General features: G+C 43.4%; 2 protein-coding genes across 6 annotated transcripts; both read right to left on the reverse strand.

Moving 5' to 3' along the window:
- Nucleotides 1-473: 473 nt before the first annotated feature.
- On the reverse strand, nucleotides 474-10,776 carry rel (v-rel avian reticuloendotheliosis viral oncogene homolog). The gene is made up of 11 exons (XM_076160915.1): nucleotides 10,660-10,776; nucleotides 10,314-10,352; nucleotides 9,353-9,492; nucleotides 9,095-9,243; nucleotides 8,311-8,402; nucleotides 4,187-4,327; nucleotides 3,416-3,520; nucleotides 3,070-3,288; nucleotides 2,892-2,957; nucleotides 2,704-2,787; nucleotides 474-2,597 (listed from the first exon to the last, which is right to left on the reverse strand). The coding sequence occupies exons 1-11, from the start codon at nucleotides 10,766-10,768 to the stop codon at nucleotides 1,708-1,710; spliced, it is 2,034 nt and encodes a 677-aa protein (XP_076017030.1). The 5' UTR covers nucleotides 10,769-10,776; the 3' UTR covers nucleotides 474-1,707.
- Nucleotides 10,777-11,685: 909 nt separating this feature from the next.
- papolg (poly(A) polymerase gamma) lies at nucleotides 11,686-22,888 on the reverse strand. Of its 5 annotated transcripts, none has more exons than XM_076160944.1 (24): nucleotides 22,533-22,885; nucleotides 21,659-21,817; nucleotides 21,121-21,187; nucleotides 20,897-20,978; nucleotides 20,013-20,122; nucleotides 19,154-19,207; nucleotides 18,941-19,052; nucleotides 18,615-18,704; nucleotides 18,371-18,509; nucleotides 17,846-17,918; nucleotides 17,478-17,598; nucleotides 17,195-17,279; nucleotides 16,939-16,992; nucleotides 16,713-16,832; nucleotides 16,213-16,322; nucleotides 15,813-15,934; nucleotides 15,537-15,694; nucleotides 15,243-15,307; nucleotides 14,749-14,942; nucleotides 14,592-14,654; nucleotides 14,444-14,503; nucleotides 14,213-14,316; nucleotides 14,005-14,105; nucleotides 11,686-13,928 (listed from the first exon to the last, which is right to left on the reverse strand). In XM_076160944.1, exons 1-24 carry the CDS (start codon nucleotides 22,547-22,549, stop codon nucleotides 13,753-13,755), a joined length of 2,436 nt encoding a protein of 811 aa, XP_076017059.1. In that variant the 5' UTR covers nucleotides 22,550-22,885; the 3' UTR covers nucleotides 11,686-13,752. The 5 variants fall into 5 exon arrangements, with proteins under 5 accessions (XP_076017059.1, XP_076017058.1, XP_076017057.1 ...); XM_076160943.1 differs by having other exon boundaries at nucleotides 14,749-14,945; XM_076160942.1 differs by having other exon boundaries at nucleotides 15,216-15,307.
- Between the last annotated feature and the right edge of the window lie 993 nt (nucleotides 22,889-23,881).

Raw genomic sequence — 23,881 nt, forward strand, 5'->3', positions numbered from 1 at the left:
TCATGAAAGGACAGACATGACTGCTGCAGCTCAAACTGAAAGTGCAAAGTCATGGGACCGCATCCCTTCATCAGGTTGAGTGTAGTGAAGAGACATGTTTGACTCAGGAAGAGATGCTTCGGTGTCAGCAGATCACACACTTAATTATCTCCAGCAGACAGACTATTTCATACCTTACAACCACAAAACATCCCCCCGATCTCTTCATACACTGTTTACAATCTGAAAATCAAACTTTATCTGCATCTGTCCGTCTCAAACATGCTCTGGTTTGAATCATCGGACTCCAGAGCATCAAACTGGATCCATTAAGCTGCTAATAACTCATTGAAACATAGCAAATTCAGCTTTCTAATTAAGTAGAGATTTAGATTACATTTGGGGCAGTTTAAACAGTTTATAGTTGCTGTTCTATGTCATTACTTCTACAAACAAACGTGACCATGAGCACAAATTCAACTGCAACAAAGGAATAAAGAAAGACTAATTTTTTTATTAAGAAGTGATTCTGTACAAAAAAAACACTGTACAAAATATTTTCAAAAAGTACTCATCAAAACAATTACTTTCATTTTGGCTATGAGTGGCCTTTGAACCCTCTGCAAGAGCCGGCGTTTGTCCATCACCGACTATGAGTCAAAAGTCCTTGAGCAAGGCGTCCGCTGAACAGTACATTTGCACATGTACTGTAGTGTCAACTTGCATCAATAAAAAAAGGAGAAAGTCTATCAAAAGAAGAGCTATGTGATATAAACAGTCTGAGAACGCTGGATAATACATGTGATCACTGCTATGACATAGTCATTACAAAGGAAATACACCACTGAATGTGCTTCCTCACACTCCCTCAATGGAATTTTCAGTACCTTGCCATTCCAAGTGTTCCGGCATCTTACCGCTCTCACCCTTGACGATGGCAGACATGTATGTACAGAGTGCACTTAACAGCAAATGCTTTGATACAAAATCCATAAAAAACAAGAGACGCACCTAAGCGTCAACCTTTTTTACAAAGAAATAAAAAGCAAACCCGCAACAATAAGTACTGCTTTGTCCTGATGACTGTGAAGGCACCGGGGGACTCACAATTTCCAAACCACCAAACCCTGTTTAGCTCCTTGCTTACCAACGTCAACAACACCCCCCCAAAAAGCATGGATTATTATTTTATAAAGACAGTGAATCCAACTTCACCTGAGAAAAACAATTAATAAAGAAAACATTACATTCATTTCTTTGCAGATATATCTTTGGTTCAGAGGCCAACGTGTTCAGTGCACACACACACACACACACATAATCGCATCCTGGGCCAAACCAATCACTTCAATATGGGGAACGTTTAAGATGATTATGGGAGCAACCAAGTCCCCCGATTCATGATGGCTGAACCTTTAATACAACGTTGTAGATATGAAATCAGTTGTGGTTCTACAACTATGGCTTACCTCATGTTTTGATTGATAATTTAAAAGGAAATTATCAAAAGCTGCCAATTTGCTAACTGGATGCAAAGACAGCGGAAAGGAAACCTGTCAATCATCTTTGATATGGCCGAATGGGAACGACAGCGTGGAGATCAGGTTGTAAAGATGTTGTCCACATAACCGCTGATCTGCCATCTGACCCAAGCAGTGCCTCACGTTTGAACAAGAGCCCGCTCTGTCTCTGCAGTTCCATCTCTAATACTGAAAGAAATTGACCTCCTCACTCCTTGAAGTCAGCGTGTCGACCTGACTTGAGCCAGTCGGCCAATGTGGCATAGTGGTCCTGTTGATTGTTACTGTTAGATAAGTGATTCTGCAGATCTGAGAGTAGCTGCGTGTCTCGAGCTTCTTGCCTCATTGGATTCATATGTATGCCGTTGCTCATGCTGCGAGGGACCAGGTTGGTATACGTGTTCCCTTGACTCTCCGTCGCCGATTGCATGAGGGCATCGTGGCTCTCGTGCACCGCCGTGATCTGGGGCTCCTGCCTCCGCTGGAAACCTGAAGTCTGAGCCCCTCCGACCATGATGCGCTCAATCCCATCGAGGAGAGAGAAAGAGTTCTGTCCCAGCGTTCCTCCTCCTCCTCCGTCCCCTGTTGCAGCGTCGTTAAAGCAGCCCTGCTGGCCTACGTTGTGTTGTGAACTGAATCCGCGCCATACCCCGTGAGTCTGGGCGTGCAAATTGGGGACTGGTTGCTCTCTTTGGTGTTGCAGATGGAAGAGCGCCTGGGAGTCCGGCTGCATGTGGCTCTGGTTCATTATGGAACCCTGGACGGCTGTATCCAAACACTGCAAGTCCCCTATGGAGAGCTGAGGGAGGCTGCTGCCCTCGCAACCGCTCTGCTCCACTCCGTAAACAGATCCAGGGTTCTGCTGCTGTTGCCTGTTGTTGTTGGAACGTGAGAGCATGGCACCAGAGGGGTTTATGGTGAGCGCGTCCATGGAGGGCGATGGGTTGGGGTTTATCCAAGAACGCTCGGCTGACACATTTGAAGCTTGTGAGATCATCATTAAGGGCGGAGGGCTGGGTTGGTAAGGTTGGTTGTATGCGACGGATTGTTGCTGCTGCGCCGGAGCCGCAGCCTGCGGCCTCAAGAAAATGCTGGGATCTGGACAAACAGAGATTTAGAGTTAGATAGGTTGAGGGTTCTGACACATTCTTAACTGATCAATAAACTTTATTGACATTACAAACTGACTTTATAAAGCAGTTACCTTTTCTCACGAGTTGGGCCATCGTGGGACTGTGTGACGTGTGCGCGTTTTGCCGGATCATTGTCAGCCCAGGAAACGGAACAGCTAAAGACGGACAAAGGTCAAAATTGTTACAATACATAGTCAGACACACACGCACCCTCACACACACACACAATTGTATGGAATGAATTGCATAGAATGAGTACCTGATAATCCTGACATCTTTATTATATTCTCCCTTTTGCGCTTCTTCTCATTGCAGCCGTAGGGATCTACAGGAAACACAAACAAATGCTCATGTAAGTCTGACAAAGCAGCCGCCGTTCCCACTTTCACGATGTGCAGCTGAAACACCGCACGCCCGTTTTCTCACTGGCTGCTCACCTTTGTCGTAAGGCAGGTATCGGAAATCCATGGCTTCGCTGACTTCCTGGTCGGACGGTCGGCGCAGCTGCATGTGCACGATGACGGATTCGGCGACGGAGGTGTTGTAGTAGGGCGGAGTTCTGAAAACGATGGCCACTTGGCGATGAACGTCGGCCTGGGAGAAGGAGCCCTTGGCCTCCCAGCCGTCGGTGGAGAAGAACCGCACTTCTATGTCATCTGAAGGACGGAGGGAATGGATGAATGAAGGATGGAGTCAATGATAGTTGAAGGGAGAGAAATTGCAAAAGGCACACACACACACACACACACATACGCACACACACGCACACACACATCTCTGTACCTTTCTGTACTTTGTCACACAGCAGAAAGACCTCTTCCCCTCCCTTAACGCTGCCATTATTCCTGTTGACCCGACAGATCCTCAGCTCAGCCGTGTTGGGGGCTCCTGATGGCGCGTAAACACACGTTATGAACACGCAGACACATCACACAGTACACACACAAAGCTAAGACTTCACACAGCCATTGTCTTAATTTAGATCAATTCCGTAAATTGCAATTTCAGCAGTGTAACCGGATAAACAGAACAGCAGCCTGAGTTCAAAGAAGAACACATTTGGTGTACAGGTTGAGTCACATGTCACATGCTTGCTTTGAGAAGAGGAAGTGCTCCAGGGTAACAGTGTTGTTTGAGGGTTGGTGTGTATTAAGAGCTTCCTCTTTCTCAGTGTGCATGAGGAACATTGAAGTAGTTCACAAAGCATGACGGCTCAATCAGTGTTGAGATAAGACTGGCTGGGCAGAAACACAAACACACACTGACACACACACACACACACACACACACACACACACACACACACACACACAAACACACTACACAAGTGTTACAACACACACTCCAGCTGCTGTTACAGGTGCATTACTATCAGTTTTAGTAGTAACTGTGACAGTAAAGCTGTTATAAGGCTGTGACTGGGCACTTTTATGATTGTTTAATAATAGAGAAAATGCCGCTCATGCCCTACGATTAGACCTGAACTTAGAGAGCAATCTGAGTTCTTATCTGTTACTTCTAACGGCCCAACGTGACCCAGCGGTGTGAACTCACGGTTGTCATAAATGGGGTTGGTGACGATGGGTTCCAGCGGCAGGTTGTACTGTCCGTCCTCGTCCTGCAGGAAGACCTGGATGCACAGACGGACCACGTTGAGGTCGTACTCCTCCGTCTGCAGCAGCTGCTCCTTCGGCACTGAGGGCACAAACACAAGCATGGACGCGTCAACACACACAGGTGCACAGGTGTGAGGACCACAGCTGGATGACACAAACCCACACACAACTGTGAGAAAAGAGAGTGTAAACAAAAAACACAGCTGAGCCCCTGACCTGCATTTACTGATGGTAATGCGGGCTAGCAGGCAGGCAGGCAGGCAGGCAGGCAGACAGACAGACAGACAGACAGACAGACAGACAGACAGACAGACAGACAGACAGACAGACAGACAGACGGACAGATGGACAGATGGACAGATGGACAGACAGACAGATTCAGCATGTATACGGCATAGATGTTCTTCAAACCTATATTTTCATCTTGTCACACACGTGCACACACACACAAACACGTCACAAATACCACCTACAGAGGAGACGCACACACACACACAACCCGCACCGAGACCGTTTACTGAGACGCCCACGCCTGCACACACACACATACACGCGCACAAACCAGGCTTTCACATCTGCCTACTTTCTCTTCTTCCACCTCTCAATTTTTATCACTCACACTCAGGTCGAGGCCATCCCTCCTACAGATGTAGCTGGGTCACCACGGTGACGCTCAGTGATGTCACGACGAAGTGGAAAAGAAGAGTGTGTGTATGTTTGAACAACGCTCTGAAGGAGAACTGAGACTCCGTGTATGAGCATGCATGCTGACGTATGAAGTGTGTGTGTGTGTGAGAGGTGTGTGTGTGTGAGAGGTGAGGTGGGAGCGACCCCCCGCAGAGCCTCAGCAGCTTCACTTAGGCATTTATATTTACAGCTGAGACGACCAAATATGGTTAAAGTCAAATAGCTTATTGTGTAAAAATAAAACAGAAATACAATGTGATTATAAATTAGAAGCAACATCAGTCTTACTCTCATGATCCCTATGGGACTTTACAATGAAGGCACTGTGGAGGAAAACCTTAAGAAACAAGCAACTAATTGAGTAAAAGTTGATTAAAATTAATGCGATAACGTAACGACTACAAACTGCTTTAAAGATTTTATGTGATTTAAAAGATGAATCCAAGAAGAATAGCATCGTCGGAGTGAGCAGTATGGAAGGAAATCTATCATTCATCATAACGATCTTATGAAACAACAAACTGTGTGTTTTTGTGTCACCCAGCACTTTCATGAATTCAATTTTGTTGAAAATGTAGTTTAGTCAAAGTTGAACTTGTTATTTGTTTCTTCAGGCTTGAATCTATTTTTTTCATGGAAAGTATGAAGTACTGGAGCACCGATGTGACGATGTGAGAGTTGAACCTGTGAACGGCTGAGGGTCGAGTGAAGACGCAACATTAATGAGAGTGTGTGTTCAATTGTGGTGTATGCATGTGCAAGAGACAGATGCTGGACAAGTGTAAGAAAGTAGGTAGTGGTTTGAGTGTGAGTGTGAGTGTGTGTGTGTGTGTGTGTGTGTGTGTGTGTGTGTGTGTGTGTGAGAGGGAGTGAGAGAGAGAGAGAGAGAGAGAGAGAGGAGAGATGGAAACCCATTCAGCTCAGAGCTAGTTGCATGTTGCAGTTGGAGGATTTGGTCATTGGCTGTGGTGTTGATGGGGGTGATGTGAGTGCGTGTATGTGTGTGTGTGTGGGAGTGAGTTGGGGGCATGGTGTGAGAGTGAGAAACTGGGGGCCGCAGGTGCCAAGCCTAACCACGAACAGAGTCTCCACTGAGTGACTCACAATGTCAACCATAGGCTTGTATAGACTGAGGTTGAGGGTACGAGTCCAGAGGAGGACACAGAAGGCCGGATGTGACATACTGTATATGAAACACGCAAATGATTATAAATCCACAATTAGTGTGAAAGGAAAAATGAAAACTCAGCAAGTGTGTGTGTGTGTGATGGAATCTGTTCAACACACTCAGAAGGTAACCATAGTCTGAACTCAGTGTTATTGCAATCCAAATACTAATCAAAACAAACAACAACAAATTCAACTTCAGCTGCTAAAAACTAAATTTGTTCCTTTGTTACTCATCTAATCCTTTACAATAGAAGAACAACAGAGGAAATCAAAAAGGCATCTGCTTATGATCGGCTCCTGATGATGAAACTGTCACTGAGAGACTTCAGACCTCTGTGATTCTGTGCGTTGCGTCACACACTTACATGCACTTTCAGGGCATATGCGTGTTTTCGATTTCTATAAAAGTGTACGCCGACGGAAGAGGGGCTAATCTACAATCTGACTCACCGAGCTGACATGCAAATTGTGCTTCTATGTCTGTGCACCCGTGCGAGACACAACACGCATGTTGGTTTGTAGCAAGAAAGGCCTCAGTACGTCTTTACACTGTTTATATTTCATACTCGTACACACTCACTGCACCAACAAACCGCAAACAGTCAGTCAAACGTCTTGAATTAAGCGACAGGGACAGTGGGGGTGTGTGTGTGTGTGTGTGTGTGTGTGTGTGTGTGTGTGTGTGTTTAGAGCTGGGTGGGGGTGGGAGTTATCTGTACTGATACAGGAAATAGCAGAGTTTCACAGCAGAAGTGAGCTACACACAGGGGAAGGTTTGAGCCAGACAAGTCCACCTGCCAATCACATCTACACCTGAGGCGGCACTGCATACAGCAACACACACACACACACACAGACAGAGGCTTTGGCGCTTCACCTAATATTTAATTTCCATGGAAGGAGACTTTTCCTCTTTATCTCCATCACATCATTTAGTGTTTTGATGTTGTGTGTCTGCAGCTACTCATTACTTTCTTAATGACCTCCTTTCCCTCCTTTTCATTGTTTCCTTCCTTTGCGTCTTAGACTGATCTGAAAAGCGACATGAAGGCCGACACGAGTTCTCTACAAATCTGTCTACTCCCAGTACTTTCACTTTGAATTCTGAAGTGTACATTGTTGCTTATACTAGTAAATGTTTTTGAAGTACACATCTACACTCAGCTGTGTTAGATCCATTGTCAGACTGTTGACATTCTGATTCTGAATTAGTCACTTGTGATATTGATCAACTAGGAATGATGTAATGCTGTGGCTTCACTGTGTAAGTACTCTTTGGTCCAATCTGAACTGCCCATGCTGTCACTGAAGTTGTAAGTTATGTGGAAGATCATAGGACAGTGCTTGAATGTTCACGTTGGAAGCTTGTGTTATAGTAAAGTAATCTAAGCTTAAGTAAACTAAAAATTACTCATCAAACCATAAGAGAAAATTACAAATACATGAAGTAGTAGTAGATTTTACTTGGTACAACTCGTTCCAGCTATTTGGTTGTTTTTTCACACACACACACACACACACACACACACACACACACACACACAAACACACACACACCCCCCCCCCCCCCCCCCGCTGTTTGTTCAAACTGGACATGTGTCGTCACAGAGCTCAGCACCAAATGAAAGAGATTTGTATAACAAACATCACACACACTGCATATCTCTGCTTGTCTCGTAAAAATTCTACACCGTCCAGCTTTCTCTGCGTGATTCTACGAAGCCGTCAAGCGCCGCACTGTACTTTTATCATCATCTCTGAGAGCTGGGGGAACCCCCTTGGCCCACCCTCCCCCTTTTAATGAATCCTGCATTCCCAGCTCTCACGTGGCATCCTGCACTGTGCTGAATTGAGCAACTGTGACAAAGAATGGGGAAGTAGCTCAACGCCTGTTTGTACACGAGAACCGCTGTCTGTGTACAGTCTGCACTGAAGGACCACAGAATGGAAGCTGGCTGAGGAAATGGCTTCACTGCAGGCGGCACGTTGGCATGGTGGCACATTTCTGCCTGTATGTTATGAAAATCTTGCTGTAAGAAGCATTGTTTTTAAACTTTTAGGTTCATAATTTCACCCCCTGCTTGATTCAGAACACCAAAAGTTAGGACTGCTGCTATCATTTTTCAACCACACAAAATGTGATCTGTGTAAATGCGGTGATACAAACACACAGACAGTACGGGAACTTAGACCAGCAGGACTCACCTCTGAAAGGGTTAAAACCTCTGGTCATAATCTGGACGATGGCATCTTTCACTTCCTTCCTCCTCACACACTGGATTCCCAAATTCTGGAAACTGTAAGATTAAAACAACAGGGTCATGAGAAGCTGCTGGAATGGTTTTAAAGTAAACTGAGTTTGCTGAGAAAGATACAGACATGACGCAACAATTGCTATAGGATCACTTCATCATTGAACTGACAATGTTTGTTTCAGATCATAAGAGGAATTCCGGGTCTTTTCTCAATTAGAGCTGTCATTTGTAAATATGGATTGTAGCTCATGAGGTATTTGCAAATTATACACATAAAAAGATACTGACTCATTCATACATATGCTTGATTACACACAAGCAGACATACACAACATTTTTTTCTCTCTCTCTCTCTCTCTCTGTGTAACACACGGCAAATATGAGTGATGTCATTTGGGGAATTCCCAAATGGCCCTCCTCATCGCAGAGATGGTTTGAGAAACATGCCTTGTGTGTATGTGATCTGCTGTATGAGTCGTGTATGTGTGTGTGTGTGTGTGTGTGTACACGCACGTCTGTGTACAATCTGAGAAATCACCTATTCAGATTTGATCCTTTTCGAAACGACAAACACAAAATACTATTCACAGACGGCTTATTTTCAAATTGCGGCGCGCGAGAGAGAGCGAGTGAGTTTACTTCATTGAGTGACAGTATGAATAAGAATGTGACTATGCTGATAACTGTAATGAGGTGTACAGCTATGACGCAGACGACACAGCTGGTGAACTCACGCGATCACCCTGCGGCCTGGACCAAACTCAGCCTCGTAGTATCCGTCTTTGCAGTCTTTCCCCACCAGGTCGTGTGGATGTGGCCGGTAAGGCTTGTTCTTCGTCACCAAATGCACACGCACCAAGCCCTTACCGAAGTAATTCAGGATCTGTGCAGAGAGTTAACGGGTTATGAGAAGTTATATTCAACATGTGTGCTTACAGATACTTTGAAATGTGAAGGTAGGGAAGTCCTGCAGGTGCGGTGCAGCTATTCACCTGCAGACTGGGGTAAGTCCTGTTGTTTTCAGAGCTCCTCTCGCCCGGGATGCTGCCAGCTGAGCGACCCTCGCACTTGTACCTGAAGCGCATTCCCCTCTGCCTGGGCTGCTCAAAGATCTGGATGTCTGGCTGTCCGCCTGGGATAGAGAAAGGAGAGAGAGAGAGAGAGAGAGAAAAAACTGTCAGGCAATGGAGAAGAGAAAAGGAAGGATAGGCAAGGGAAAGTGGACGCAGGGGATATATTTCTCGTTTGGAGGCACAGATGGAGGGTTAAAGTTTTAAATCCAGGTCAGGCACTACATTACTACTACATTTTCGCATTTGTAACTCCCAAAACTAAGGCAGAGTATGTATTACTGATAACTCCAGGCATTGGAACATAGCACAACCCGACCGTGCCAAAGTTATGATCCTTGACTAAAGGGTAGTTGCAAATAAAGCAAACCTGCCCCACATGATGTTTGTGTGAGAGGAACTAAAACTGATCCGGGAAGTGCTTCGTATAAAATAAGAAAAAAACTAAAAAAAAATCCTCAGCGTTCAAACGATGATTTATTAACCCAGAAATGACAGCTGAGTGACAAGTGGTCCCGACTAAAACAATGTGAATCAGGTTTAGACGTTATGTAGGCCAGTATAGGAAACAAGTCATGTTACATTTTTGACATGATAAAGAAACTAATCTGAGCCGCGTCCCGCCTTCCTCATTTTGCACTGCCTGACTTTGGTATGTAAAAGCTGCTCAAGAGTAGAAAGTCACTTCAACCACAAACAAACGCACCATCCTATCCGCTATAAATACTGTACGATTATCGCAAGAACCTCTTTCTGTCACAAACAAAAGTCTGAGAAAAGCAATGTCTCTTGAATACCAATTAAACGAAATGAGGAACTGAAAGATACGAGGCAGGTTGCTATTTCTGACACTATGAAAGATATCCAAAACAATTGTACTTACTCATGTCTCGATTGTCCTCGAAATGGGAGGTTATGATTCCTGTGGAAGGACACATCCATGTTGAATGGTAGTGATGATTGACCAAAGTAATCATTGCATTACATCATTCCTTTCTTTATTAAATGAAACCGATTTAAATGATGCCAGCAATCACTGCAGCAAGATTTGAAGTTTTGGATAAGGTCATCAATGAGTTAACTGCTAGTTGTTGTATTCGAACTTTACACCAAACATGGTAAACAATCAGATTTCACACTAGAGAGTAAGTGAATATTCAGAGGAACATAATTACTGTCATTTTCAACTCCAAACTCTTATTCCACAATTAAAAGCTGCTGCTACTCACCTTCCATGATGCCCCCACGCTGACACACACACACATACACACAATCACACACAGTGTTATTGTTTGCCGGAGCGTCCTGAGCTGAATGAGTGACAGTGGACAGGAACATTAATATTTGTTGTCTCAGAGAGAGTGTGTGCATGTACTGGGGGGGAATTCCCCTAAGTCTCCGCCCCTTCATCTGAACCGACCAATGAGATGCAGGAGCGCAGGCAGACTCAAGCAGAGAGTATGAAGAGCATCGAGAGGATTCACTTCCCTCACTGGGCCTTTTAGTATGTTTGATATGATAGTGGGATTTGAAGCGAAAAATCTGCAATGTCGACATGGAATTTCATTTTTTTAATGAAATATTTGAAGTCATGAAAGTAATCTAATGTATTATCATGAGAAAAAAAAAAAAGAGCCAGGTAATGATTTTGTCTAGACACCCTTAAACTCTAAAATATTCAAGGAAATTTTAAATCCATAATTTTGATCAAATTAGACATGGAAATAGCCGCAAACGCATAAATAAGCTTATTAGGATACATTTAAATGCAATTCAGCCCATAATGTGTAATTCCTAATCATTATATACATTAGGGCCAGGTTGGTTTGGACAGCTTTTTTTCCCCTTAATAAATCAAGTTATCATTTAAAAACAGCTTTTTGTATTTTCCATCTATTATCTTTGTCTGATATTACAATTTGTTTGATAATCTTTCAAGTTGTCAACATTTAAGTGTGACAAAAAAGCAAAAACACAAGAAATCTGTAAGGGGGCAATACTTTTTCACAGCACTGTAAGTTATATATTATAGGGACAAATGTGTTACTCGTGGTCTGTAATATTGACAGAAGCATAAAATGTTTGTACCGTGTCACACAGACATGCAAAGTAAGAAATGTAAATAAACCCCTGAATTATGTGCTGTACATTAACCATTTGAGAAATATTAGCACAAGGACGATTGAGTGCAACCATTACAGATCTATTATTCCTTTTCACTGCTGTAAAAATGAAAACAAATGCAGACAACAGAGTGTGGTTTTAGGGTTTACTGGGTGTACAGAGTCATTTAAAGGAAGTGATAAACACATACAAAAATACCCTTTCAATACATTTTAGAAACAAACATCTAAATGACCTGTTGTGTTAAATGTTTCTGAACAGGGAAACATGAGATGTCTGAAACAGAGTGGTGCAGATATAATTCCAAAAAGACCTACCTGCTATGAATGCTATTAAAAAAAAAGATCAAATGGTACAAATATGCAAATATAAATAAAGTGATAAGAAAACCCCCAATAATGACGAATATGCCGCTTGAAAAACTGTTTTCTGTACATTTAATCGGGGATATAGATTCTGGAAAAAGAGCATTCCTGTGCCCCAACTCTCCACCCATTACAATAAAGCGGGGCAACTCATCCGCATGACACAGACACACATCCTCTGTGCGGAAATTCACCAGAATGATGCCCCGACTTTAAAAGCAACAGGCGGAGAGTTAAGGACCAAGGCAGAACAAACAGTTGTCATCTCCTGACCCCCAACCACAGCCCCAGGAGATGCTTTTTAAGAACCTCCACAGGAGGCGCAGAGGGTTAGCACCCAACACTAAGGGAATTCTCTCTTCCATTCTCCGCAAGCACAACCATCGATGCGTGCGCGCCAACACAGTCAACCACATACGCATGCATACACATACAAACCAGCGCGGTTCGTCCAAAGCTTTTGACCATTTTCAACCGCAAACCCTTTCACGGACACAGAGGCACTCACAACCAGGACCTGGTCTCATCAGTGTTAGGACAACCTGGACTAACATATCAAGCTGGAACCCTCACAGTGGACTTTGCAGGTTAGGGTTGGGGACATGCCAGGCAATGTGTATCATAACTGCTTGTAACTAATTTTTCCCAAAAGCCTCTCCTTTGCCCCGTCTGAGGCTCTCTAGATCTTTGTACCAATCACACTGCGTCTAAACACAATGGAAAGTATTTGCAACTCTGGCAGCTGCTGCGAAGGCTGTCGGGGCAAAACCTGTAGTAGCTTGGTTTTATGTTCTGTCTGCAAAAGGGTTTAGAAGCTCTAAAAACTTGCGCGTTGATCCCCAGACACTGGAGCGACACAGACTCCTTACGTTCCACATTCATCTAAGAGTTACACAGTGACGACAAAAACAAGGTTCACGCAAGTCAATGAAAGGACAGATATTCCTGCTCTTACCAGCACCTGAGAAGACGGGTACCTACCACCTTCTCCGTTGAATGAAGATCTAGATAACACGGCAGCCTTTACAAGTACGATACTGGCCTGGAATCCTCTTTGGGTTGTTCTGGATGTCCAAAGAGTCACGGTTGTTAAGTCCATCATATCCAAGCAATCCCCCACTATATCCAACCTGCCACTGTATCCAAACCTATACAGTGTTTACAAAATATATTCAGAGTTGGAGTTTTTTTTTTTTTTTTTGGACAAGCAGTAGAAAACAAAAAAAATACAATTTTTTAAACTTTTTCTTTTTTGATAAAACTACAATAGAATGGTCAAAAGACTTAAACAGTTATCTTTTGCTTTTTCTGAGACAAAAAAAGAGTTATGTACATCGACATTTACTGTACAGGTTTCTGTTCGGGAGGAGAAACAAATTGTCAAGCTCCAGGAGTGTGTGTGTAGTAAGCGTTGATAAATGCTTAAGGCCGTTTTAAAAGGTGTTAAACGGAAATAGAAGAAAACGAAATCTACGGCAGCTCACTTTCCATCTGCATTACGTACATTTTGAAGCACTTTGGGAGAATACAACATAAAAACTGCCATTTTAGTCCTTGTGTCAGATATCTCCATGTCTGAACTGTGTTGTGTTGTGTTAGGTGCCCCCTGGCTTTGGTGAGGGTCGACAGATGCCGCCGCCGACAACAACTGCTGACCAAATCACCGATCCATCCGCTGGCAAAACTACAACTGCTGAAGATTTGAGGTGAGGTGTCCATCTTGCTGCATCACAATTCAGACAGACCGGACACGTTCCTTTCCCCGGTGTGAAGTCGTCGTCCTGCTGTCCGAGCTTCATCTCTGCATGTGTATGAACCCAGCCTGATGCAGCTTCAGGATATGTGGATTCTGGCCTTCTCTGTCTCTTTCAGCCGCTTGGCCTGCTCCTCCAATGTGGGAGAGTGGGGTCTTTTGGAGGCGGCGCCGTTCAAGGGATCGCTGCCCCGGCTCACTAATGTAGGGATGGAACTTCCGACCGGGAGCGCCACGTGTTTGGATGCGATGTGTTCTGGAAAGAAGATAAATAGGGACAGTGATGACCCTGTTTACCGGGGGGGAAGGGGAGAAAGGGATACGCCACTCACTTGAGCCAATGACGGGAATGGACATGCCCTTTGTCTCTGTGGCAGGAGAGGTGTCAGTGGTGGGTGAGCCCTCAAACACCGGGGGCTTGGGAGGTGTGATGCTGAAGGGGCGACAGAACATAAAGAGTATGAGTGAGATTGTTACTGTAATGATCTAATACTCTAATAATAATTGTCCCAAAGGTGCTGTAAAGTGGCGGAGGCTCACCTGTGGCGATTGAGCGCCAGTTTGATGGAATTTTTCACCACGCGACAACTGTTGCTGGTTGGGAGAGGTGAGGAGGCGTCTGGCAGCTCCATACTGGGAAGTCTCTGTAGGAGGAATTACGGATCATGTTAGGCCACACACACTTTATCTGCGGTTTTGTCTACAACATGTTTGAACAAACACAAAAAAGACACAGCACATAAAATATCTATGCATCTACGAGTGAGTCACCTGTGTTCTTGAGGTATCAATGGTTGGAATGGGCTTTGCCTTTGATCCAGAAAGAGCAGTCTGATGGTGAAGATGGAGAGAGAATGTTACAAAAGGTTTTGTCTAATTTAACAAGAGGGGAAAGAGAAGCTGACGTAGTGACACCTACAACATTGGAGTCGGAGCTCGGTGGAAGGGGCTCTTTGAATGCTGAGTCATCGTTGGACACGACCTGTAGCAAAGACAGGAGTAGAGCATATGTCACAAAGTCTACATCTAAAAAAATAAAAATGTCAAGAACACTTTACTCTAATCACTCTCCCCACCTCAGCTTCTTTGGGCCCCTTGGTCTGGTCCTCTTCTGTAGGCGAGGGTGACCTTTTGTCGGGTGCTCCGTTCACGGAGTCCTCCAGGCCGTTGGACTCTTCTTTAGGGCTGCTGGTGGCGTTGGGCTGCATGCTTCCACTCACCACACTGGGGACGGTGCTGCTGCAGGGCGGGGACGGGGCTTTCGCTGGTCCTGCTGAAAGTGTGAGGGGAAACTAATTAACGACACACTCCATACACACACATTTACCCCACCAACAAACCTCAGTGTGTAAAATTATCACTTTCATCTTACCCAAATCAGTATTCAAAATGTAGTCATATACACAAATACATGCAGGGAAGAAAAACAAAATCAAGCAGTGATCTTTTATTTTGATAGGGTTTGCTAAATACACAAAAAAGCTACCATCTATTTGACTTTAACACATATCTACTTAATAGTTGCTATGACCCGTTGACTCACTTGAGCCGAGGACGGAGATGGACATACCCTGGTCTGTGGCCGCGCTGCAGGCTGGGGAAGTATCCAGAAAGAGTTGCTTGGGAGGGCTGACACTGCAAATATACAAAAGACAAAATTTAGTTTCATCGCAAATTCCTGCGTTACATTAATCTGATGTATTTAAATGTAAAACGTCCTATTAAAAAACAACATTAATAAGTCTTGAGTAAAAACTAGGAAGATAAGAATGACAACATTTTAAGATACAAGGCAGAATAATGAAACAGAAATGATGTCATGATTGTTGGATGTATAAAACAAGTAAAACAGAAAGAAACATACCCGTCATCTGTGTCTGAAGCGGGCTTGGAGGGTTTAACGGATGGGGAGCAGAAGGGGGTTCCCGAGTCCGTGTCTCTGGAGCTATCAAGATGACTACTGTCCATGGAGATCCGCTTAGAGCTCCCACCATTTGAGCTCCGGTTCAACTCTGCTATGCTCTGAAGGAAGGAGGCGAGACGTGGAAAAGGGAAATGAGAAAATGGCGCAAGTAACGTATTGAGTCAATATGTAAGAAATTCTTCAAAACAGTTTGAAGTATAAACAGAGACTTCTTACCCTCTTCTTTTTATGTACAAGTTCAGGAGGAAGGTACTGGTGCAACTGTTTCTTCTTCACATGTGTCGCTTCGATCTTCATCCCATCCTTCAGCATGTTGATGTTGTTGGCTTGTCTGTACACTGCAAGAAACCCCAGTGCATCAGGCCAAAGTCATTCTCAGGTTTACTGTCACGAATGAATGTGACTGACCCTTTAACATTCAGACACACCTTTCTCATTATGCTGTTGCTCTTGGTTAAGTAGTATTTACAAATAACCCCTGGCTTTTCAAACTACTCTGGGTACCAGACACCTAAAGACTTTTTTCACTTAACAGTGTAAAAACAATGCATTTTCAAAAATTGTCATGAAGAGGTTTCTAAACAAAAAAACACAAGAAAACCCAAAGGATACCTACCGGTGTCTGTGAAGGACTGGATGTCGTATGTGAGATCAATGTTCACGCTCTCCGCGTTCTCCATTTTCTTAAAGATGATCCCGATGAACCACATGCACACAAAGTCATTCCTGTTATGGAAACAAAAGAAACTTTGATTTGTTTATGTCTAACTCATGGTTATGTGCTCATTCCAGTGGTCTACAGTCCTTGCATTTGTCAAATTGCCACCAGCCTTCTGCCAGGTCATTGCCGTGCAAGTGCGTACCTTTACTCTCAACGCTGCGATGCAATGATTCCATGTACAATCAATAATAATTAAACCAGGACCTTTGTAAATAACGGTTACATGAATCATTGATTTACACGAGCATTAATCTATACACAGACAACTTGATCCAGGTATTTGGGATCGAAAAGCAGAGCCAAATGATTGTCATCAAAGGGGATTGACGGGCGTCTTCACCGACCAGACGTTTTCTTTTAGCATCTTCAACATGCATGCACACAATTAAACTCACTCGTTGTGGGTTTCTTTGGATCCAGGGAAGGACTGGGGGTTCACGTGAGCCAGGGTGATGTACTCATTCCTTTCCAAGTTACCCACCAAAACGCGAATCTTTGACTCCACAAGACCGATCCTGAGAGAAACACAGATTCATTCAGAGGGAGTCAGTCCTGCTGGATGCTGTGAATGTACTTCTATTAGTATTTCTATATAGTGAATGTAGTGTGTTATGCACTCACCATTCTAAATGATTTTCTTCTGTGGATGCACTGGCAGTCAAAACGATGTAATGCCTGCAGTGGGTGAGGGGGCTGTGAGCTCAGATTTACATAAATATGCAAAACTAAGGAAGTGAAATTCATAAATCTGTATTGAAATCATTTTAAGGTTATCACATCATAAGTTTAATAGCTTTAGTGGTTAGGGCTGGACAGCTATTTTAGGGTTTCGTGGCTGAAAACACATTTTTTTCAAGAAAAAGATAGCAATACTTACTTGTACTTCTGAAAAAAGTTGGGCGGCTCAAAAAGTTTGGACCATTCTGCTTTTCCCTGAAGAATCTCATCTGTGACACTGAGACCTGTAACCACAGCACACACAGAGGGACAGAGACATTAGGACAGGCAACCAAACCTGTGACATTCTACAACCTCTGTGTTTTTGTTATTATTATCTAAAGAGATATTTATTATAATGACACTCTTGGATGCCTCTTTTCATGAACTATGTGAAATCTTATCTGACTTCTATGCCATCTCTGTAAAGCAGCCTTTAATACCGTATTTGAACTCCTCGTTCATGATGGTGCGTGTTGAGGTGGAGACATTGTACGTGGAGTTCTGCTGGGGATAGGCGGGTGTAATGATGGGCATCAGGTGGTACCGGTCCGATGGGTTTACCTGAGAAGTCACAGAGAGTGAGACCGGCTGTCACGTGTGTGTGTGCGCCCTGCACCCACTAAATTGACTGAGACACCACAACCACACGTGAACAAACTCAAAACACCAGCAAACTCCTTCATCGCCCCCCTCGACTCAAAGCAGAGCTGGCTACACAGTGTGTTCCACGCACAAAATACACATATAAACATAAACAAAGAAGGGCGTGTAACACAATTTGGTAATAATCAATAGACTTGTTACGTACTCGAGGATCCCACACTGGTAAATTGAGATTACTGTCCTCAGGCTGTTTCAATAGCACAGGATTTGGCCATTCCCTGCAAAAAGGAAATACCAAATGTAAGACAGCCAACTTTCATGTCACACTTCAATGCAAGAATGTGAAATACTGCCTCCAAGTGGAGGGGGAAAAAAGGGTAAAGAACTGTAGACAGTTAGGTCAGTTTCACATGATAAGCGGTAGGCGCTGTGCCGAGCGCGACTTTACATTGTTGTGCATTGGGAGCCACCTTGAGCGACGTGTGCTGCTCTGATTACTAGCTATGTGAGGTGTGGCCAGACTGCATCACTGCTAAATGTGGCTCGCTGGCTGCCAGTGGCTAGAGTCTGCGCCGGGGCAGTGCCTGATGCCGTTGCTACGCCACCTCTCTGTTCAAAGTGCTGACGGAGGCGCAGGGTGTTGAGAGTGCAGGCAGAGGGGAGGGACACCTGTCATGTGAAAGTAGCCTTGTACTGAAGTGGGAGTGCGAGTGCTACAGTAGATACTCACCATTTGGAAAAAACCAAGAAGAACTTGTGGACCAGTGTGGCAGCTACAGCGTTTGGATAGAGCTGACAGGTCCTGGCAACCAGCATGGCCCACGACACGCCACCCAAAAACCCCAACATGTTGGAGTAGATCCCACGTCCTGCAGACAGAGCACACAACAATGAAGCAGTGCCTCTTAAATGATGCCGCTATGAAACAGAGGTGCGTGTGTCTGGTACTCCAAGAACTCAATGAATCTACTTACGTTTTGCCCACAGTTTGATGGCTCTTAGCGTTAGCCTGAAGTTTTCTTTGTTTGGCACCAGGTACAAAATTTCATCAGTCACACGGCAACCTGTGTGCACACAAACAAACATCCTCATATGAATCATGCAACCAAGCTGTCGCTCTCCATCATGCATGACGGCTAAGTTACGGGTGGTTAATGTTTGACAAGGGAGCAAATCACATTTGTTGAAACTAAGAAATGCCCCAACTGCTGCTTTTACGAGAAGGATTATTAAAAATGAATCTGGAACAGCAACAGCCCTTGTCAATTTGCGTTTCTTTTCATCAGTGTGTTTAATGTACCATTAAGGCTGCGAATACACCGGATGTCCAAGTTTCTGAGGATGGAGTCTCCCCTCAGGTCCAGGTTGTCTGGAATAGACTGCAAGGCCAGTCTGGCAAACAGCAGGTCAATCTGGTTTAGGACAGAAAGCAGGAATTATTACAAATGTACTGCACATCAGAATCAATCCATCCTCTATGTAAGCGTCCATAGAAACTTAGGAAGTTACTTACCTCTATCCCATCAAATTTGAACTTTATCACTGGTACAAAAGCATCCTCAACAGCCTTCAAAGCAGAAGTAGACACAACAGTTAAAAACACATCTGGAGCCAGGCCAAGTCACACTAGTGTTGTTATTCTGCTTCATAAATTGCAGCGCTGAAAAACTGAAATGAATACAGCGTTCACCCTGCAATGTGTTCCAAAGATGTACATTTACTTGTGTCACTGTAGATGTAATGATGAAGTATGCCACATACTACACTGTACCACTTTCCCAGAATTCCATTGCACGGCCCTGGTTGTAGGGTAAGAACGGGGGTTCTATACTGAGCTAAGTTATGACTCTGAGTACATGGGAATTGCTGGATGATTAATATAAAAGGCTCAAGAACTTCTCTTTTTTACATTTTGGCATTTAGGTCACAGAATCTTGTGAGACAAAGATAGTACTCTCAGGCCCACACAGGTTAAAGGCGCGGCGGCAAGCTTGAAGTGACGGAGGTGATCGTAGTTTCTCCCAATGACACTCAACAAAGCACACAGATCAAACACAGCCATCATGTCACTCTCACCCTATTTGAATGATAAGTGGCCCAGCCCTCAAGCACTCTCTGCGCTCACAGTTATTTACGTGTAAATGTTCTCTACTTGTAGAAACCTAATGGTTTGTGTACATTCGGATCGTCAACCTAAACCTTGCTGGATGGTGATTAAACTCTTGCATATGCATGAACGTTTCAGGTATACATTGAAAAGAGTTGTAGTTTAAGTACAGGAATCAGATACCGATCCCTTTCTCAAAGCACTTCAGTTTGATTTGTACCCAATGCTTGAACAAAACAAATGTGTGAATGGCTTGAATACTTACCCTCAGGTCTTTGATCTCCTCGTGTAGTTTCAATTTCTCAAAGAAAGACTGAAAAAAGTCGCTTCTCTCCACATGACGTGGAGCCACACATAAGGCATCAATATCAGCTCCTGTAAGACATTTAATCTCTTTGATTAGTGCAGTTTCTCGGCAGATAATACGGCTGATGCCTTCAGCAACGAGCCAATAAGTACACTGGACAACATATCTCTACTCGAGGTTAAAAGCAGCTGCCTGATAAACCACACTCCCACAGTTGAATAACTCTAACCCTGAATTCCAAAGATAATATAAAACAGCTGAAAGACTAAGTACACTGTATATGCTGCAAGAACAGCCCATTTCTCATGAATACTTAAGACAGATACAGAAACTCAAGAATATGATTCCCTATTCCTGACCAACCGTGAAATGCCTTGGACTTTTCAGCTAAAACGAAAGATGAAATGTGACAAAGTCCGAATTTAAGATCTGAAACTGTACACACAGCTGCTATTACTACTAAGGCAGGAAGCAATGAAATTAACTCACAAGCAATGAATTAAACTTGGTAGAATAAAAGAGTATACATCTTTGACTTGGTTCAAGTACAACTTCACTTATGGTTCAAATTAATTGATGAATTCAAAAATGCAGCTGAGGTAAAATCTAATTGAGACACTGCTGTAATAAGGATTAGTCCTTTAGCTGTACGTATCAAATATTATCTTTTATTTCCAAAGAAACAGAAATACAGAACAAGAGCAGAGGATACAAAATACTAAAGAGATGCACAACATTGACACTGGGGGATTTGTCTGGGAAGTTATCATTTTAATCAGATGAAAATGTAACCTTTCTTAAAAGTTTCAGTTCAGTTTCGATATCAAACAGCAACTCTTTACCTTTTGTGTGCACTCCCAGACGGTATGAGCCAAATGTAAAAATCTTGCCTCCTACTGCGCATATTGCTGATGGTGGAAGATTCTGCAGAGCAAAGGAGCACAAACAGACGGAGTTTGAGCAATAGCTTAAAGGATTGTTTCGGCTCGTCGCAGTTGATTGAAGATTGTGACAAACTAAGAAGGGGCATTACATGACATTGCTGGATGTTAATCACAGTGCTTACCTTTAATTCACTCATCTCTGAAATCCACTCTTTGACAAAGTTATTCAACTTTCCCAGAACTGCAAGTCTGAAAGGACACACAAGTTCTTGCGATTAGTGCAACGTTTCAAACAAATTCACACTTTAAGTTTGTGTAGGTGTTGATTCAGCGTCCCCAATGTTCTGACGTCCCCACTTCTGTTTACAGAAGGCTATTTTTGATTAGATTGTTACATTATACCGATATGCTTGTTATGTGATCCATGTAGTGAACAAAACAGAAATACATTACAATGACAGGAAATGTACACTAATAACAGAGCAGAATCTGTAGTGAAGTCTCAATTCTACTGCACTCTTGATTGTTGTTTATATAATATCTAATATCTCACGTCACTTTAATATGGAATTCTAAAATGTCTCGGAATTTGGAAAAACCCTGTACAAATAAAATGTATTATTATCAATAATAATGACAATAATCAACATATCGCTTACAATGTCAACAAAAGCTTAAAATGCTTCCCTTCATGGGTTTCACCAGTAACTTATTCCTCACCTGTGATTCAGTTCATCTTCATCCTCAAACACCCCGAATGGCTTCATGGCGTCGCACAGCTTCTTGGTGTACTGGTGGTCTATCTCTCTCGGGGGCGCCAGGCTGATGGCCGAGGTGATGCCGTAATGTTTTTGAGGCTGCTGCCCGCCTGGCATGATGCTGTTATGGAGCCACAGGGAGGGAGAAGTGTGTGTGAGCTACTATCACAACTGAACACCACGAGTCTTTGTTGTGTCGATTTAAAGGGCTTTACTGGGAACGGGTTCAGTGTCTAATAGTTTGGAGAAAATGTACGAACCAGAGTCAAACTTTGTTTTCCCCCCACTCCCGATGTAAACACCGACACGCTATCAATACACGTTACTTACGCACAAGAGCAGTGTTTGTGTGTAATTCTAACTCAGTCCAAGTTGCGCCATTAAGTCGCCAAATGAGAAGAAAAGTGTTATAAAGTGTTCCCATGTACGTTTCAGTCTGTACTGGCGACTAAATGACCGTTAGCCAAAAAGCTACAAACAGAGTTGACGCGTTGACGAGCACTGGCTAATTTGGTAAGCTAGCACACGTTAGCTTGTTTGCTACGGAAGGATGTGTTCGTAACTTGGGTAGCCTCGCTTTCCAGCCACATTCGCTACAAATTTAAGACATTTTGATACACACGGAATTAACCCCAGAGGATAGCTGAAGGCAGAAATGGCGGTAACGAAACAAGAAACAAACAAATACCGGAGCTAGCCAACAAGCGGCGGCTGCGGGCCTTGTTTGGTTGTTGTGACAGTTGGCTAACATTAGCATGTAGCCTATTCTTTAAGAAGCCCTCTAACGCGCCACAAAGCTTTTCGCGGAAGGGAAATCTACGACATGCAGCACTCACCTTGCCATTTCTTTCATGTTACTGCGGGCAGCGTGCACCGTTTCCCGCTGTAAACCCGTACAAAAGTAGGAGAGTACGCGAGTGGAAACGAAAACAGCCTCGACCTGAATCCAACAATGGTCACTTTCCACAGCACTTCAAACCGTCCTAGTGACCCGGAATCACTTCTTACAACATAACCTCCGCAAAGTAGGAGCACTACTCATATCTCAATGTTTTACAAAATGGAAAATATCTCCGAAAACAAGCTATTAAACACACTTGATAGCTGTCAATACTCTTCGTCTCCCCGAACCATCTGACGGCGTGATTCGGTCGGACAACGGTATCAGACTCGACAAGGAGGTCCTCATGTATCCCGGCATGCTGTTCGCACAAAAATATTGTAGTGTTTGCGCACTGCCACCTAACGGTGAAAAGGGAGAATAACTCCCCCTCCTACGGAATTACAGTATTTTCAAGTATGTTGCAGCTTTTAATATCATTTGGCACATTACCCTGTTCCTTTTCACCACTTCTAAGCTGGGGGTGTTTCACAGTAGTTTGAGCTGCAGTCAGAGAGTTGTCTGCAGGAAAATTTTGCTTATGAGAATCATCAGACTCTGATCCGGAGGTCTGTCTTTCATTTAACTTCTTTATTAGAGAACACACAAAACAAATGCGAATGACCCAATAGTAACACCACAACAGAACTTACATTTGCTCACCTGCAGACACACTTTATAGCAGCAGAGCGCTGTGATCCATCTACATGTGTTTATATGACAAACTTTCACTTAGTTTCTGTGATTGTTTATTAGGGGTCCAGTTCAGGACTGCTTTTGATTTTGCATGGATTTGTATTATCATTATCATTATTATAACAATTATTTATCTTCCAGATGAAACGGTTCAATTCCAAGTGGACAGCACACAGAGTTACAGAGGATGGATCACAGGATGAATCACAGGAGATGTTAGTGGGTAGAGAACCCAGACACAACCAGGGAGGGCAGGGTTTGATTGCCGGCCGGCCAGAAACAGTACGTCTTTACTTGTGTCTCAAATTAAATCATTAAAAATTATTTGATACATACAAAAACGCAGCTGATGTAAAATGTAATTGAGACACTGAGGTAATAAGAATTTGTCCTTTAGATGTACTAATCAAACATTAACTTTTATTTTCAAAGAAACAGAAATACAGAATAAGAGAAGAGGATACAAAATACTAAACAGATGCATAACATTGACACTGTTAAGATGACAACACAGAGGAGTTACATTTTCACACCATCTGATTAAAATTATAGCTTCCCAAATAACACAGTTTCCTGTAATGTAACAATCCATCTCAGACTAAATATTTC

The sequence above is a fragment of the Genypterus blacodes genome, unplaced genomic scaffold (genome assembly GCF_046128005.1).
Source record: "Genypterus blacodes isolate CSIRO-AG114 ecotype Tasmania unplaced genomic scaffold, CSIRO-AGI_Gbla_v1 ptg000108l_1, whole genome shotgun sequence".
In the NCBI taxonomy this organism is placed as follows: Eukaryota; Metazoa; Chordata; class Actinopteri; order Ophidiiformes; family Ophidiidae; genus Genypterus; species Genypterus blacodes.

Bases quoted from the DNA above. Each gene is read 5' to 3' on its own strand.
- rel (XM_076160915.1), bottom strand. From the start codon at position 10,768: ATGTTCCTGTCCACTGTCACTCATTCAGCTCAGGACGCTCCGGCAAAC. The intron at 9,244-9,352 runs GTGAATAGCTGC...CTCTCTGCACAG, and splicing joins GGACTTACCCCAGTCTGCAG to ATCCTGAATTACTTCGGTAA. The intron at 2,958-3,069 runs GTGAGCAGCCAG...TGTTTCCTGTAG, and splicing joins ATACCTGCCTTACGACAAAG to ATCCCTACGGCTGCAATGAG.
- papolg (XM_076160941.1), bottom strand. The intron at 17,280-17,477 runs GTATTAAAGGCT...CTGTGGTTACAG, and splicing joins GAACGAGGAGTTCAAATACG to GTCTCAGTGTCACAGATGAG. The intron at 16,833-16,938 runs GTGAGTGCATAA...TGTTTCTCTCAG, and splicing joins GAAGAAAATCATTTAGAATG to GATCGGTCTTGTGGAGTCAA.